This window comes from Elephas maximus, chromosome 9, assembly GCF_024166365.1.
Source record: "Elephas maximus indicus isolate mEleMax1 chromosome 9, mEleMax1 primary haplotype, whole genome shotgun sequence".
Lineage (NCBI taxonomy): Eukaryota > Metazoa > Chordata > Mammalia > Proboscidea > Elephantidae > Elephas > Elephas maximus.
The window spans coordinates 5,098,149-5,112,290 of NC_064827.1; the positions used below are offsets into that span (position 1 = coordinate 5,098,149).

Sequence of the window (14,142 nt, forward strand, 5' to 3'; positions counted from 1 at the left end):
CTAAGTCTGGGGAAGGGTCAGCTCCCAGAGGCCTGGGTGTCAGGCCAGGAGAAGAGGAGGTGTTTGGGCGGGGTGGTGTCAAGGGCCAGGCGGCAAGCCCAGGACCATGCAAAGGGAGTACTGGGGATTGAATTGTGCCCCCCAAAATTATGTGTTGTAAATCCTAACCCCAGTGATGTTGTTCGGTGCTGTCGAGTCTGTCCCAAATCTAGCAAATCCTTCTTATGCTTGAGCCCATTGTTGCAGCCACTGTGTCAATCCATCTCGTTGAGAGATTTCCTTTTTCGCTGACCCTTTACTTTATCAAGCATGATGTCCTTCTCCAGGGACTGATCCCTCCTGATAACATGGCCGAAGTATGTGAGACAGAGTCTCATCATCCTTGCTTCTAAGGAGCATTCTGACTGGCTTCTTTCAAGACTGATTCGCTTGTTCTTTTTGCAGTCCATGGTATATTCAATATTCTTCACCAGCACCGTATTCAAAGGTGTCAATTCTTCTTCTTCCGTCTACTTGATTCATTGTCCAGCTTTCGCATGCGTATCAGGCGATTGAAGACACCATGGCTTGGGTCAAGCGCACCTTAGCCCTCAAGTTAACATCTTTGCTTTTGAACACTTTAAAGAGGTCTTCTGCAGCAGATTTGCCCAGTGCAATGCGTCTTTTGATTCCTTGACTGCTCCTTCCATGGGTGTTGACTGTAGATCCAAGTGAAATGAAATCCTTGACAACTTCAATCTTTTCTCTGTTTATCATGATGTTGTTCATTGGTCCAGTTGTGAGGATTTCTGTTTTCTCTTTATGATGAGGTGTGATCCATACTGAAGGCTGTGGTTTTTGATCTTCATCAGTAAGTGCATCAAAACCTCTCTGCTCCCTATGGGACAGTTCTACTCTGTCCTATAGGGTTGATAGGAGTCAAAATGGACTCAAGGGCAACTGGTTTGGTTTGGCTTTTGGTTACGTATCAGTCACTGTTCTAGGCACTGGAGATAAAGCAAAGCAAAGTCTCTAAGGACCCAAGTATAATCTGGACCATTTTCCTCCCCTTGACTAAGAGGCTGTGTTGCTACAGCTGCTACAGTCATTAAGGGCACAGTTTCAATGATAGTCTATAATGTCAGTTTTAAAGCTTAAGAACTTTCTGAGGAGTTTCTGCTCAGGGTACATTTAATGTCTATTCCTGGTGGTGGGATAACTTGAAAAAAGATAGCAAGAACGGTTACACAACTTGAAGAATGTAATCAATGTCACTGGATTGTACATGTAGAAATTGTTGAATTGCTTTATAATTTGTTGTATATATTTTCACCACAAAAATAAATTAAAAAAAAAGCGTAAGCATTTTCTAAAAACAATTTCCCTAAAGCATGAAAAAGAAAAAAAAAACTCTTTGCATTCAGCAAACAAGGTTGTGTCATCTGCATATCGCAGGTTGTTAATAAGTCTTCCTCCAATCCTGATGCCCCATTTGTCTTCATATAGTCCATCTTCTCGGATTATTTGCTCAGCATACAGATTGAATAAGTACGGTGAAAGGATACAACCCTGACGCACACCTTTCCTGACTTTAAACCAACCAGTATCCCCTTGTTCTATTCAAACTGCCTCTTGATCTATGTACAGGTTCCTCATGAGCACAATTAAGTGTTCTGGAATTCCCATTCTTGGCAATGTTATCCATAATTTGTTTTGATCCACACAGTTGAATGCTTTTGCACAGTCAAAAAAAAAACACAGGTAAACATCTTTCTGGTATTCTCTGCTTTCAGCCAGGATCCATCTGACATCAGCAATGATATCCCTAGTTCCACATCCTCTCCTGAATCTGGTTTGAATTTCTGGCAGTTCCCTGTCGATATACTGCTGCAGCCTCTTTTGAACAATCTTCAGCAAAATTTTGCTTGCGTGTGATATTAATGATATTGTTCTATAATTTCCACATTCAGTTGGATCACCTTTCTTTGGAGTAGGCATAAATATGGATCTCTTCCAGTCCACTGGCCAGGTAGCTGTCTTCTACATTTCTTGGCATAGATGAGTGAGCACTTCCAGCACTGTATCCGTTTGTTGAAACATCTCAGTTGGTATTCTATCAACTCCTGGAGGCTTGTTTTTAGCCAATGCCTTCAATGCAGCTTGGACTTCTTCCTTCAGCACCATCGGTTCCTGATCATATGTACCTCCTGAAATGGTTGAACATCAACCAGTTCTTTTTGGTACAGTGACTCTGTGTATTCCTCCCATGTTCTTTTGATGCTTCCTGTGTCATTCAGTATTTTGCCCATAGAATTCTTCAATATTGCCAACTTGAGGCTTGAATTTTTTCTTCATTTCTTTCAGCTTGAGAAATGCCGAACTTGTTCTTCCCTTTTGGTTTTCTAACTCTAGGTTTTTGCACATGTTGTTATAATACTTTGTCTTCTCAAGCTGTCCTTTGAAATCTGTTCAGCTCTCTTACTTCATCATCTCTTCCGTTTGCTTTAGCTACTTGACGTTCAAGAGCAAGTTTCAGAGTCTCTTCTGACATCCATTTTGGACTTTTTTTTTTTCTTGTCTTTTAAGAATCTCTTGCTTTCTCCTTGATATCATCCCACAATTCCTCTAGTCTTTGGACATTAATGTTCAGTGCATCAAATCTATTCTTGAGATGCTCTTTAAATTCAGGTCGGATATACTCAAGGTTGTATTTTGGCTCTGGTGGACTTGTTCTAATTCTTTTCAGCTTCAGCTTGAACTTACGTATGAGCAATTGATGATCCACTCCACAGTCGGCCCCCGGCCTTGTTCTGACTGATGCTGTTGAGCTTTTCCATTGTCTCTTCCCACAGATGTAGTAGATTACAGATTCCTGTGAATTCCATCTGGCAACGTCCACATGTATAGTCTCTTTTTATGTTGTTGAAAAAAGGTATTTGGAATGAAGAATTCGTTGGTCTTGCAAAACTCGACCGTGTGATCTCCGGCATCGTTTCTATCACCAAGGCTGTATTTTCCAACTGCTGATCCTTCTTCTTTTTTCCAAATTTCGCATTCTAATCACCTTTTTTTTTAATCACCAGTAATTATCAGTGCATGTTGGATCAATTTCAGACTGCAGAAGTTGGTAAAAATTTCTTTATCTTTGGCCTTAGTGATTGGCAAGTAAATTTGAATAATAATCGTATTAACTGATCTTTGTCATAGGCATATGGATATTATCCTATCACTGACAGCGTTGTACTTCAGGACAGACCTTGAAATGTTCTTTTTGACAACGAATGTTACGGCATTCCTCTTCAATTTGTCATTCCTGGCATAGTAGACCATATGATTGTCTGATTCAAAACGGCCAATTCCAGTCCATTTCAGCTCACTAATACCTAGGATATCGATGTTTATGCATTCCATTTCATGTTTGACAATTTCCAATTTTCCTACATTCATACTTTGTACATTATTAATGGATGTTTCCAGCTGTTTCTCCTCATTTTGAGTCATGTCACATCAGCAAATGAAGGTCCCGAAAGCTTGATTCCATCCACGTCATTAAGATTGACTCTACTTTGAGGAGGCAGCTCTTCCCCAGTCATCTTTTGAGTGTCTTCCAACCTGGGGGGCTCATCTTCCAGCACTATATCAGACAATGTTCCGCTGCTATTCATAAGGTTTTCAGCGGCTAATGCTTTTCAGAAGTAGACTGCCGGGTCCTTCTTCCTAGTCCGTCTTAGTCTGGAAGCTCAGTGAAACCTGTCATCCTTGGGTGATCCTGCTGGTATTTGAATACCGGTAGCATAGCTTCTAACATCACAGCAACACACAAGGCCCCACAGTAAGACAAACTGATAGAAGCATGGGGACCTAACCCCTATACCTGTGGTTATAATGCCATTTGGGTGTGAATTCTTGTTATGTTAATGAGGCAGTATTAGTCTAGCATGTGTCTTAAATCAATTTCTTTTGAGATATAAAAACAGCACATTGAACAAGGAAGAGTGGAAGCACAGTTGGGGGAAGATAGACGCCAAGCCACATGAAGATCACCAAGGAGCCAAGGAATAGAAGCTGAAAAGAGACAAGAACCCTCCCCTACTGCCAGCAGAGAGAGAGAGAGCCTTTTCCTAGAGCTGGTGCCCTGAATTCAGATTTCTAGCCTCCTAGACTGAGAAAATGCACTCTGTTTGTTCAAGCCGCCTACTTATGGTATTTCTGTTATAGCAGCACTAGATAACTAAGACAGAGGGGGAGCAAATTTAACTCTACGTAAAAGGAATCCTTGGCAGTGTCACAGTAGTGGGCTGTGTTGGGGGGGGGTAAATGTCTCCTTACGAGGAATGTAGGTGGTCAGGATGCAGGCAGCAGCATGGGGGAAGGGGTGGGATGCATGGGGGGTGCTGCTGGTCATTGGAAGGGACGTCCCATTTGTGCGCACTGGTCCCAAGGTTGGTATTAACAGCGCCTCCTTCACTCTCAAGTTACAGGTCCTCAGCCCCTCCAGGGCCCAGGCTGCCCCACCCACTTTGGAAGCTGGCCTACCTGGGTGTTGCACAGCTCAGCCTGGAGATCAGCGCCTGTACACGCACGCCCTCCAAAGGCAGGTCTGAAAATGCCCATGAGGGGTGAGAGGGGCCTCCCCGACACCAAACCTAGGAGCCTGGGGCTGCCACCCTCCCTCTGTACCCCCCACCAGTACCTGGGGTTGTTACACTGCCGCCTCCTGGTGGCCACGCCTCCTCCACAGGAGCGGGAGCAAGGACTGGGGGCCCCCCAGCTGGACCAGTGCCCGTGCACCGCAGGCATGGGGGACAGCTCCGCTAGCGAGCGACAGTGCCCTCTGGAGCACCACTGCAAGGCAAGGCAGCTCCGGCTCCACATCCACAGTCCCCAACACGCATACGCCCCACCATGCCTGTCACACCCCCAACCCCAGGGGCAGGCGGACCGGTGAAGGGTCCACCCTGCCCAGTCGCGGGGGGCTGAAGGCAGCACATCAGCAGAAAGGGGGGAAGGGCGGAGGCAGCAAGAGAGGGCTGGGCTGGGAAAGCTCGGGCAGCCTGTCACTGGGAGTTCCTTCTCTGAAAAGAAAACCAAACCAAACTTGTTGCCATCCAGTCGATTCCGACTGCTAGCGACCCTATAGGACAGAGTAGAACAGCCCCGTAGAGGTTCCAAGGAGCGCCTGGTGGATCTGAACTACTTCCCTTTTGGTTAGCAGCAGTAACTCTTAACTACTGTGCCACCAGGGTTTCCTCTTTGTAAAGACACAGGCCTAACTCCAGCACTTGGGAGGACTGAGACTAGCATATGCCCTGTGCCGGGCCGCCACGTGTGCTCAGTGAACACCCACTCGCTCTGCTGCGGCGGAGATCGAGAGTAGGAGCTCTGGATTCTGAGATGGGGTTCAATCCCACACCGTCCCTGGGGGAGTCGCAGAGCAGGCCTCTGTAACCCAGAAAAACCATCCAGTCTTCCAGGCCCTGTGGGGGTGGGTGAGCTCTTGGGAGTCTAGCCACCAGTGAGAAGGCCGGTGACATATCCCCTGATGGTAATCTGCCCATCTCTCAGCCAGGTGGTGACCATGTGGGATAGGCAGCTCCAGGCTCTTTGCCCCAGTTACCAACCTTCTCCTGCCTCCCCCAGGAATGAGGGCCCCTAAGCTGGAGGTGTCCTGTGCATACCCACAGCGCACCCACACCCACCCACACATGCACACACATATACATGCTCCCACATATCCATAGACACACATGCATAAACACATGCACACGCACACACACATGCACACATATATAAACACATGCACACATATGTGCGCACACATGCGCGCACACACACTCATTCACTCCCAGCCTCTGACCTTGTCCACTCCGCATTCCGTCCCATCCAGGAGGGGGATGAGAAGGCGGCTACAGCTGCTGTGGTCCAGGGGGTCTGTGTGGCAGGAGAGAGCCTGGCACATGTCCTAATGGGAGACAAGGGCCGGCTGAGGGGTCGTCTGTCTGGGACCACCTTAACTGTCCCTCCCAGGGCAGGGGACACCCTGACAAGCCATACTCTGCTCTGTGGTCACCGGGGTGGGAAGCAGGAGGTAGGGCCCTCCCCAAGCACAGGGACGATGCCCAAGGGGCACACACTTTCATGGATCCATGATATACTTTAATTTCTTTTAAGTCAGAAGAAAAAATGAAATTTTAAGTCAAAGAAAACATCCTATTATATAATATTTATATATTTGTATTTATCCCAATGAACATAAAACTGTATGTATTTTATGAAAATACTAAAATATGATTAAAAAAAAATCATGGCAGAAGAGGCCCACCAAAGCAGAATGCCTGGGGCCCATGAGATTCAAACGCAACCCTGGGAAGAAGCTGGCCTTTGGGGTGCCTTCACCTCCCCTGCCCCTACCGGCTCACACTCCCTCTGTAGGGCTCAACTCTGAGGCCACTTCCTCTAGGAAGCCTTCCCTGCTGACTGGCAGCTCCAGGCTGGCTCCTACAGGCCTACTTCCCCCATCAGAGCACATGTCACAGCTGGCAAGGCGACCACCTGCTCTGGAGAAGTGTCCCAACTGTGCCCAGAGTCTGGGGGTACAGGGGCCAGGCCAGCACCAGTTACAGAGTTGGTGGAGTCCAGTCAAAAAGGAAATGTGCGCCCCTTGTTCAGAGCATTATGAAGAATTTTGAGATGCGCCAACGGAGGTGGTAGAGCATTAACCCAGCCGGTCCTGTAGTGCCCCCACCGCGCCTGCACCGGATGGGGACTCAGAAATGCCGACGGAGGGTGTACCTGCGCGCTGGCGGGAGCACTCACCAGACTCTCCTTGGCGAAGGTGCAGGCGACGGCGGTGCGGCCAAAGGCCACGCGGCACTGTTCGTCGGCGCTGTAGTAGAGGCCTGGCTGCGCTTCTAGCAGGAGCCCGGCTGGCTCCGGCTGCGGCCGGGGCGGGTCCCACAAGCAGCGCGCCCGTCCTGCGCTGCGACACGGCCCCGACTCAGGCCCCAGGTTAGTGGGGTTGGGATAGAGAATGCGCGCGGGGGTGCGCGCGGACCGGGCGTTAGGGGAGGAGGCGGGCGCTAAAACACCGCGGGGTGTGCGAGAGGCGAGGAGAGTGGCGGCTGGAGCCTGGGAGGGGACCGGGATCTGAGGTTGCCTACAACATGATTGTCCCCACGCTGCAGATGGAACCCCCCGAGGCCAGAAGACCTAAGTGGCTCCTCCAGGGGTGGGTTCGAGCGGGATAGAGGGTGCTCGAGGAGAGGGGATGGGAGGATGGAGGGTGCGCGCGGAGAGGGGATGGGGGGCTGGAGGGTGCGCGCGGAGAGTGGATGGGGGTGGAAGGTGCGCGCGGAGGGGGGATGGGAGGATGGAGCTGTGCGCGCGGAGAGAGGATGGGGGATGGAGGGGTGCGGGGGTGGGATGAGGCGGATGGAAGGGTGGGCGCAGTGAGGGTGCAGGGGTGGAAGTGCCCGGCCGCGGGGTAGGTGGAGACCCCGGGGCGCGGGGTGGGGCGCAAGGCGGGATGGGTGGGATGAGGGGTGGAAACCCTGCCAGCTACCTGAGCAGGTGCCGCAGCTGCTGGCGACTGCAGGCGGACCAGGCGGGTCCCCGGCGGGCGGACGCGGCGCCATCCGCCGCCATCACGTGGCTGCTAGACCCGCAGCCGCTGTCGGGTGCGCCGTCGTGCTCCAGGCCGAGACTGCGGACAGGCGGCTCTGAGAGTGGCGGCGGGCTAGTGGGCCCCGGGGCCACCTTGCGCCCCGGCCGCCCGCCCTCGGGCCTCAGCAGTACGACTTTTTGGACCCAGGCGCAGGGGAACGAGCCCGCAGCGGCCCTCCCTCAGTTTCCTGCCCAGGACGAGGGCCTGCAAGGAGGGTCCTATCTCATTTGTCTGACAAATATCAAAATGCGCAGGGCTAACTAATGCACCGTGTTTGGAACTGGGGTGGGGCTGGAGGGCCCTTGAGAGGCTGGAGGCGACGCCGCCTTGAAGCGCGTGAGGCTTACATGGAAAACCCTTCGACGGCGCGTATCGCGTAGTTAAATAAACAACCGTGGGGGAGTTAGCATTCCCGCTCCCCGGCGGTGGAAGGCAGTGGTTTTCAAACTATTTCTAGCAGCAGAGCTTTTTCGGTTTTTTTCTAGGCACGAGGGGGCGGAGCCAGGAGCCTTAGGTGTGATCTGATCTGGGGAGGAACCCCAGCCCTGTCCCTTGAGCTGTGACCCTTCACCTGGGATCTCCGGCACCCCTGGGAATACTACACCCCTCTATCCAGTTGAAATCACCTGGGGCTTGGGGTGGTAGCTGGTGGGCAAGGATGATGGAGAGACTTCCCATTTGTATTAAGAAGTCTCTAATACGTATTTGAACGTTTTACAGCAATCGGGTGTTATTTTCACAATTAAAAGACTAAAAATCAAAAACAAAAGAAACCCTATATACATGATGGTGGATATAGGCAAAAGTTTACCCACAAAAATTCATGATGTTAGTAACAGGAAAAATCTGGAAATAGCCCCAATGTCCGACAGTGGGGGATCACATTGTGGCACATACAAAAAAAAAAAAAAAAAAAAAAACACCCTGCAAGGCCTGGGATGTACTGTTACATTAAAGCCAGGTAACAAAGCCAGGTGCAGCATAACCCCAAATTTGCATATAAAAACTTTGTGAGTATGTGTAAAGACAAGGCTGATGTTAAATATAAAATATGAAGAGAAGTTCTAAGTCGTGGACTTGGGGTGATTTTTACAGCCTGCTTCTTCTTTCTCTGGATTTCCTGCGAAACTCAGTTTCTGATTGCTAAGTTTGTTGTGCTTATTTTATTTCTTAAGAAATAAAGTTTCTTTGAGTCATTCTGTAATCAAGAAATATCTGTTCCCCCGCCCTCTCCCCCACCTTCCTATTCCATTGGGGTCAAGGGCACGGCCTCCTTCAAGCAGGTTCTGCCAGGGCCCACTGCCTGCCATGACCTCACCCTTCTGGGGCCTAGGGCAGCTCCTTAGCCAGATCTTGGGGACAGCGTGTGGGGCCTCATACCTGTGCCCAATCTCATGGGCGATGGTGACCCCCAGGTCGAAGCCAGTGTCCTCGGTAATGAGGCAGCTCCAGGAGGAGGAACAGACCCCCCCAAGCTGGGTGACCCCCCGAACCTTCCGGTCGCCGTTAGGCAACTCCAGGTCGAACCTTGGGGAAAGAAAAGAGACATCTGGGTGGCATTGAGGGTCTTTCTGCTGCTGGGTCGCCACAGCCAGCGGGGGTTCAGCTACCTGGTGATGTAGAGGACGAGGTCAGCGTGCCCAGGGTCTGTGTCGTCCGCGGGGTTGACGGCCCTGCTCCAGTCACAGACGCTCAGCAGCGATGAGGTGATGTTGGCTGTGATGTTTGGAGCATCCTGGGGTGTGGGGAGGGGGTGGTCAGTAACAGAGCCTCGTTCACCGGATCCCCATCAAGGACAGGGCTGACTCCTAATGACCCTGTTACTGCCCCATGCTACAGATGAGGAGACTGAGGCTCAGAGGGGGGGAAGCCCATGCTGAGGGTTGGAGCCCAGCTGGGGTGCAGTCCAGGTCTGTCTGACCAGCCCTGCTGGTGAGGCTACGGTGCCCAGTGGTTTGGCCAAACGCTAGACTAGGCTGCTATTCCATAAAGTAATCTAATGCAGTGTGATGTAAGCACTTTCTGAAATGCAATGTGAGCGAGCAATCAGTTGAAAGAGGCGTTTCCTTAGGGAGTGGTCTACCTCCGGACTGTAAGTAGGTATTTGGACAGAACTTGACCCCTCTGATTCTGCACTCTTCCCATGGCCTGGCCTGTGGGTCTCGGGACGAGAGTGCACAGGAGTCTCCAGCCTGCTGCCTGACCTGCAGATTTTGGACCTCAGTCCCCACAATCATGGCAGGCAATCCCTGGAAGTAAATCTCTCTCTACGTATACGTGGGCCTCACTGGTTCTGTTTCTCCAGACGGTCCTAAGACACCTGCTATTAACCACAATGCCCCACAGCATCCAAGGGGTTAAAATAGGAGAGACCCGGCTTCTGTGATGCTGGGCGATGTGGGCTACCGAAATCCAGCTGGAGCCTACCTCAGGCTCTGTCAAGACAATCATCTTCACCAGGTGCACTCGGAACTGAGCCCCCAGGGATGGGTCCCTCAGCAGTTCTGACCCCTGAGGAAGGGCAGACAGAGGTGACTTAGAGGGGTACGAGAGCGGGGGGCGCCTGGAGAGGGTGCTCCACTCAGCGTGAGTGAGTGGGAGCCCCATAATGCTGGTCCCCAGATGGGAGCAGGCGAGAGCCAGATATGCCCATGGCTCAGTAACAGAGAGCAGACAAGCTTGAAGAGAAGAAACTCCGAAACAGCTTCAGGAAAGTGTATGTCGTGGTCGTTGGTCTAGAATATTCCATTCAAATGCTGACTCTCGCAGCCTTGTGGTCACCCTGTCCTTTCCCAGCTCTGCCCCTCAGTCTGAAACACCTTTCCCACCACCTGTGCTGGTTTAACCCCTCACATCCTGGGGCCACCTGCTTCCCTGTGACCCCTTTCCTGGCCCACGGAGGAAGGCTGTCTCCCGCTCCCAGCTCTCACGGTGCATCCGTCGAGATGCTGCTCACGGCAGACTTGTGTTGGTTGTCTGAACCAGTCTGTCCTCTAAACTAGACACAGCGCCCTCTCCGGGGAGGGTGTGGCTTATCCCTGGCCTCCGCTGACCCGAGTTTGAAGCCAAGCTCTGCCGCTTCCTAGCTGTATGTTCAGAGCCCGTAAACTGACCTCCAAGCCCCTGTTTCCTCCTCTGTGAAATGGGGAAAAAATGTCCCATGCTGTTGGCCAGCTTAGGGACAATGAGCTATGATGTGCCTGGCATGAGGTGGCCATTCAGTGATGAAAATGGCCATCGCTACCACTGGCACCAGCAGGGCAGGAATAGGTCTTCTATCCACCACCGAGGACCAGTCCTCCTAAAACACGCTGAAGGTAGAGGGGGTGTAGGCTTGATTATGGAATTTCAGAACATGAGAGGTGTGGAGGGGGGGAACCCCCAAAGCCTGAAACAATAGTTTCACTGAAAAGAGGAAACATCATGTCCAGGGCTTGCCAGTGAAACCCTAAGCAGATTTACTCTGGACTTGGACCAAGCCTGTATGCGAGGAGGTACCCCAGTGGGTGGCCGGAACCCCCTGACCGGTGGGAGGCACAGAGAACCCGCCGGGACCCTGAGGTGGTCTTGGGCTTCCAGATTGGTGAGGCGGGTGGGGAGGAGAACTTTCCCTTTGCCCTGAGGCAGGGGACAAATTCGTGCTAAGGATCCCCTCTGGAGAGTGTTGCCCACTGCTGGGACGGGCTCTGCCCCCAGGGCCTCTGCCACCAGGACCTCCTCTGCACCCCCCCATCTCTGGAGCAGACCAGGGGGAGGGGGAGGGGCCTGGAGCTGTCAGTCATCAGCTGAGATTCATTTCTTTTCTTAAATGTTCTCTGATATCCATTTTCTCTTATTCAGATATAATTTTTTTTCAGTGTATGATTTTGTAAGTTTCTTCTCCTTGTGTCTAACTTTGCTGCACCATGGTCGGTGGGTGCCATCTGTATAACATGACCCCCTTGATGTTTCTGGAAGCTTCCCTGACAGCCCAGAGCAGTCAGTCACCTTTGTGGGGGCCCCGAACGTGTGTTCTCTGGTCGTTGGGCACAGGGTTTCATACAGACCCTCAGGTTAAACTTGATAATTAGGTTGTAGAATCACCTCTTCCTTTTCTTTTTTTTTTTCTTGGTTTCTTGGGATGTGGACTAGTGGGAATGCCGCCCCCTGGACCCCCTTTACCCCTAGAGGCTGAGTGAGGGCGCAGAGGTGGGGTGCCTGCAAGAAGGTGGGGTGTCTCTTGAGGCTTCCCACTGGAGGAGGCCCTCGCCCCCGCCCCCGCCACACAGGGAGGAGAGAACTGGGGAGAGGGTGGGGCTGGGGGGCAGAGGCAGTGGGCAGCCTGCACCCCAGGTTCCCAGAGGTCAATTGGCCTTTGTGAAGGAGACAGGCTGGGGAGTTAAAGAGACCCAAGCTGCAAGAGGCTGTGATACTGAGAGGGCATCCCAGACCTCACCCACATCCACCCCAGGTGAGGGAGGACAGGAGGAAGGAAGAGCAGACCACCTCTCTCCCCACTTCAGGGGCCCCGAGCCCCAGCCAGACCCCAGGCTCAGATTCATACCCACACTCAACCCCCTCCCAAGGTCAGCCCACCAGACAAAGTGGCTGGTGTTTTGTCACAAGCCCCAGGTGTGGGGCACTGCTCCCAGGGACCACAGGATGGGGGTGGCAGAACGCCATCCTGGAGGACTGCCCACTGCCCCTGGAGGTCTGAGTCCGACTCCCGGGGTGGGTCAGCCTGCCCAGCCCCCACCCCCGGGACTCACAATGTTGAGGTTGGTGAGCACATAGCGTTCCGTGTCCTCCTGGTGGGCCTGGTGGACATCAGGGCCCACGGCCACGAGCAGCTCCAGGTGTAGGACGTTCCCCACAGCCCGAGTCTGTCTCTGGAGATGAGGGGAGGGAGGACCGCCTGCAGGGGGAGGGGGGAGGGCTGGGAGCACAGTTCTAGGTAGCCTGGTCAGCCATCGGGCCCCAGGCCGGCCTCTCCATCACCCTGTGCTCCTGGACTGGAGGCAGACCTCCTGCCCCCGTGGGGCTTAGGAATCGGGGGGCTGCTTCTCAGCTTTCTCACAGGAAATGGGGACCATGAGAACTCTTGCCTTACATGGGATATGAGTTGAAGTGTTTCTCACTCCCCCCTCAAAGGATATGCCGAAGTCCTGACCCCAGAAGCTGTGACTGTGACCTTGTTTGGAAATAGGGTTTTATTTAAGTTCATATGAGGTCATGCTGGACTAGGGTGGGCCCTAACTGAATGTGATGGGTGTCACAACAAAAAGGAGAAGAGACGCAGGGAGAAGGCCAGGTGATGATGGAGGCGGAGGTGGCAGTGATGTGGTTAAAAGCCAAGGAATGCCAAGGGTTGCCAGCAGTCCCAGTAGCTCAGAAAAAAGCACAGACGCCTCCCTGGAGCCTCCAGAGGGAGCGCGGACGGTCCTGTTGACACCGTGATTTCAGACTTTGAACCCCCAGAACTGTGAGGCAACAAGATTGTTGTCTTAAGCCACCCATGTACGGGCTCTGTTATGGTGCTCTGAGGCTCCACAGCCTTGTCACCCTCCCGTGGCACCCCCCCCCCCGCCAGGCACCCAAAGCTTTCACTCTCCCAGACATTCATGAACAGCACCAGTCAGGGACACTTTGGCCCCCACGCTCCTCAGGAGTAAGTGGGCTCTCGCTGGGAGGGGTTGAGAGGCTCTGGGCTCTTAATGTCACAGGATTTGGGGACTGTCAAAGGGCTGGGGCGCTACCAGGGAGAGGCTGGAGGTGAGGAAGGAAGGCCTTCTGAAGTCAAGACGTTCCTCATTTCCCCCACCCCAAGGCCCAGATCCCACTAATGCTGGGGTACTTGGGGGGCAAGGGGCAGCGTGGGGGCTGAGAGGGAGCTAGTGCGTCCTCCGGTCACCACAGGGGACGGCCTCCCTCTGCCCCATGGCTCTGTCCAAAGCACTAAGCCTCTGCCTCCCAGGCACCCCTCTAGAGTGGGGTGGCCCCAAGGTGGCAAAGAAAGCCCACTACACCCCCTCTGGCATCCGGATGCAGCAGGCCCACAGAGGGTTCCAATCCTGGCCTTGCTCCCTGAGATGCTGCCCTCAGCCCTGGAGGAGCCGCGCCTGGTCCTCTGGCCTCGGGGCGCCCGTTGCAGTGTGGGTTGACCTTTACCCAGTCCTGCCCATCTCAGGCTTTGAGGTTCCAGGGTTATGTGTCTCTGGACCACAATGTAAACTGAAGGGCCATTCAGGGAGGGTGGTGACCTGCCCACCAACTACAACTCAGCATGAGGGCACAGCTGGTGGCCCCATTCTCCCCTGGGCTGCCCGCAAGCTGGGTGCTCCCCTGCACCCCCCAGGGATTGTGGTGTTCCATGGAGCGTCCATCCGGGGTGTCCCCCCTCCCAGGAGATATACCTAGGACCCGCCCCAGGGCACTGGGGGAGAGGTTGTGGACCAGGTGGGGCCGGGCGGGGCTCCAGGGCAGGGTTAGCGTGCTATGCTCCCTCCTCACTGGCTGGACAT

The 14,142-nt window shown here is 53.0% G+C and overlaps 1 protein-coding gene across 5 annotated transcripts in view; it reads right to left on the minus strand.

The window, feature by feature from the left end:
• The window catches only part of ADAMTS13 (ADAM metallopeptidase with thrombospondin type 1 motif 13), a 33,496-nt gene that overhangs the window by 16,494 nt on the left and 2,860 nt on the right, over positions 1 to 14,142 (minus strand). For 4 of the 5 annotated variants that reach the window (XM_049896131.1, XM_049896130.1, XM_049896133.1 and 1 more), the window contains exons 3-11: positions 12,391 to 12,536; positions 10,070 to 10,153; positions 9,253 to 9,377; positions 9,023 to 9,169; positions 7,541 to 7,681; positions 6,796 to 6,958; positions 5,837 to 5,941; positions 4,673 to 4,824; positions 4,516 to 4,579 (exon numbers count right to left, since the gene is read on the minus strand). In XM_049896131.1, coding sequence (XP_049752088.1) covers positions 4,516 to 4,579; positions 4,673 to 4,824; positions 5,837 to 5,941; positions 6,796 to 6,958; positions 7,541 to 7,681; positions 9,023 to 9,169; positions 9,253 to 9,377; positions 10,070 to 10,153; positions 12,391 to 12,536 — 1,127 coding nt within the window. The remainder of the gene's footprint in view (positions 1 to 4,515; positions 4,580 to 4,672; positions 4,825 to 5,836; positions 5,942 to 6,795; positions 6,959 to 7,540; positions 7,682 to 9,022; positions 9,170 to 9,252; positions 9,378 to 10,069; positions 10,154 to 12,390; positions 12,537 to 14,142) is intronic. The other variant, XM_049896134.1, reaches the window with a different exon arrangement.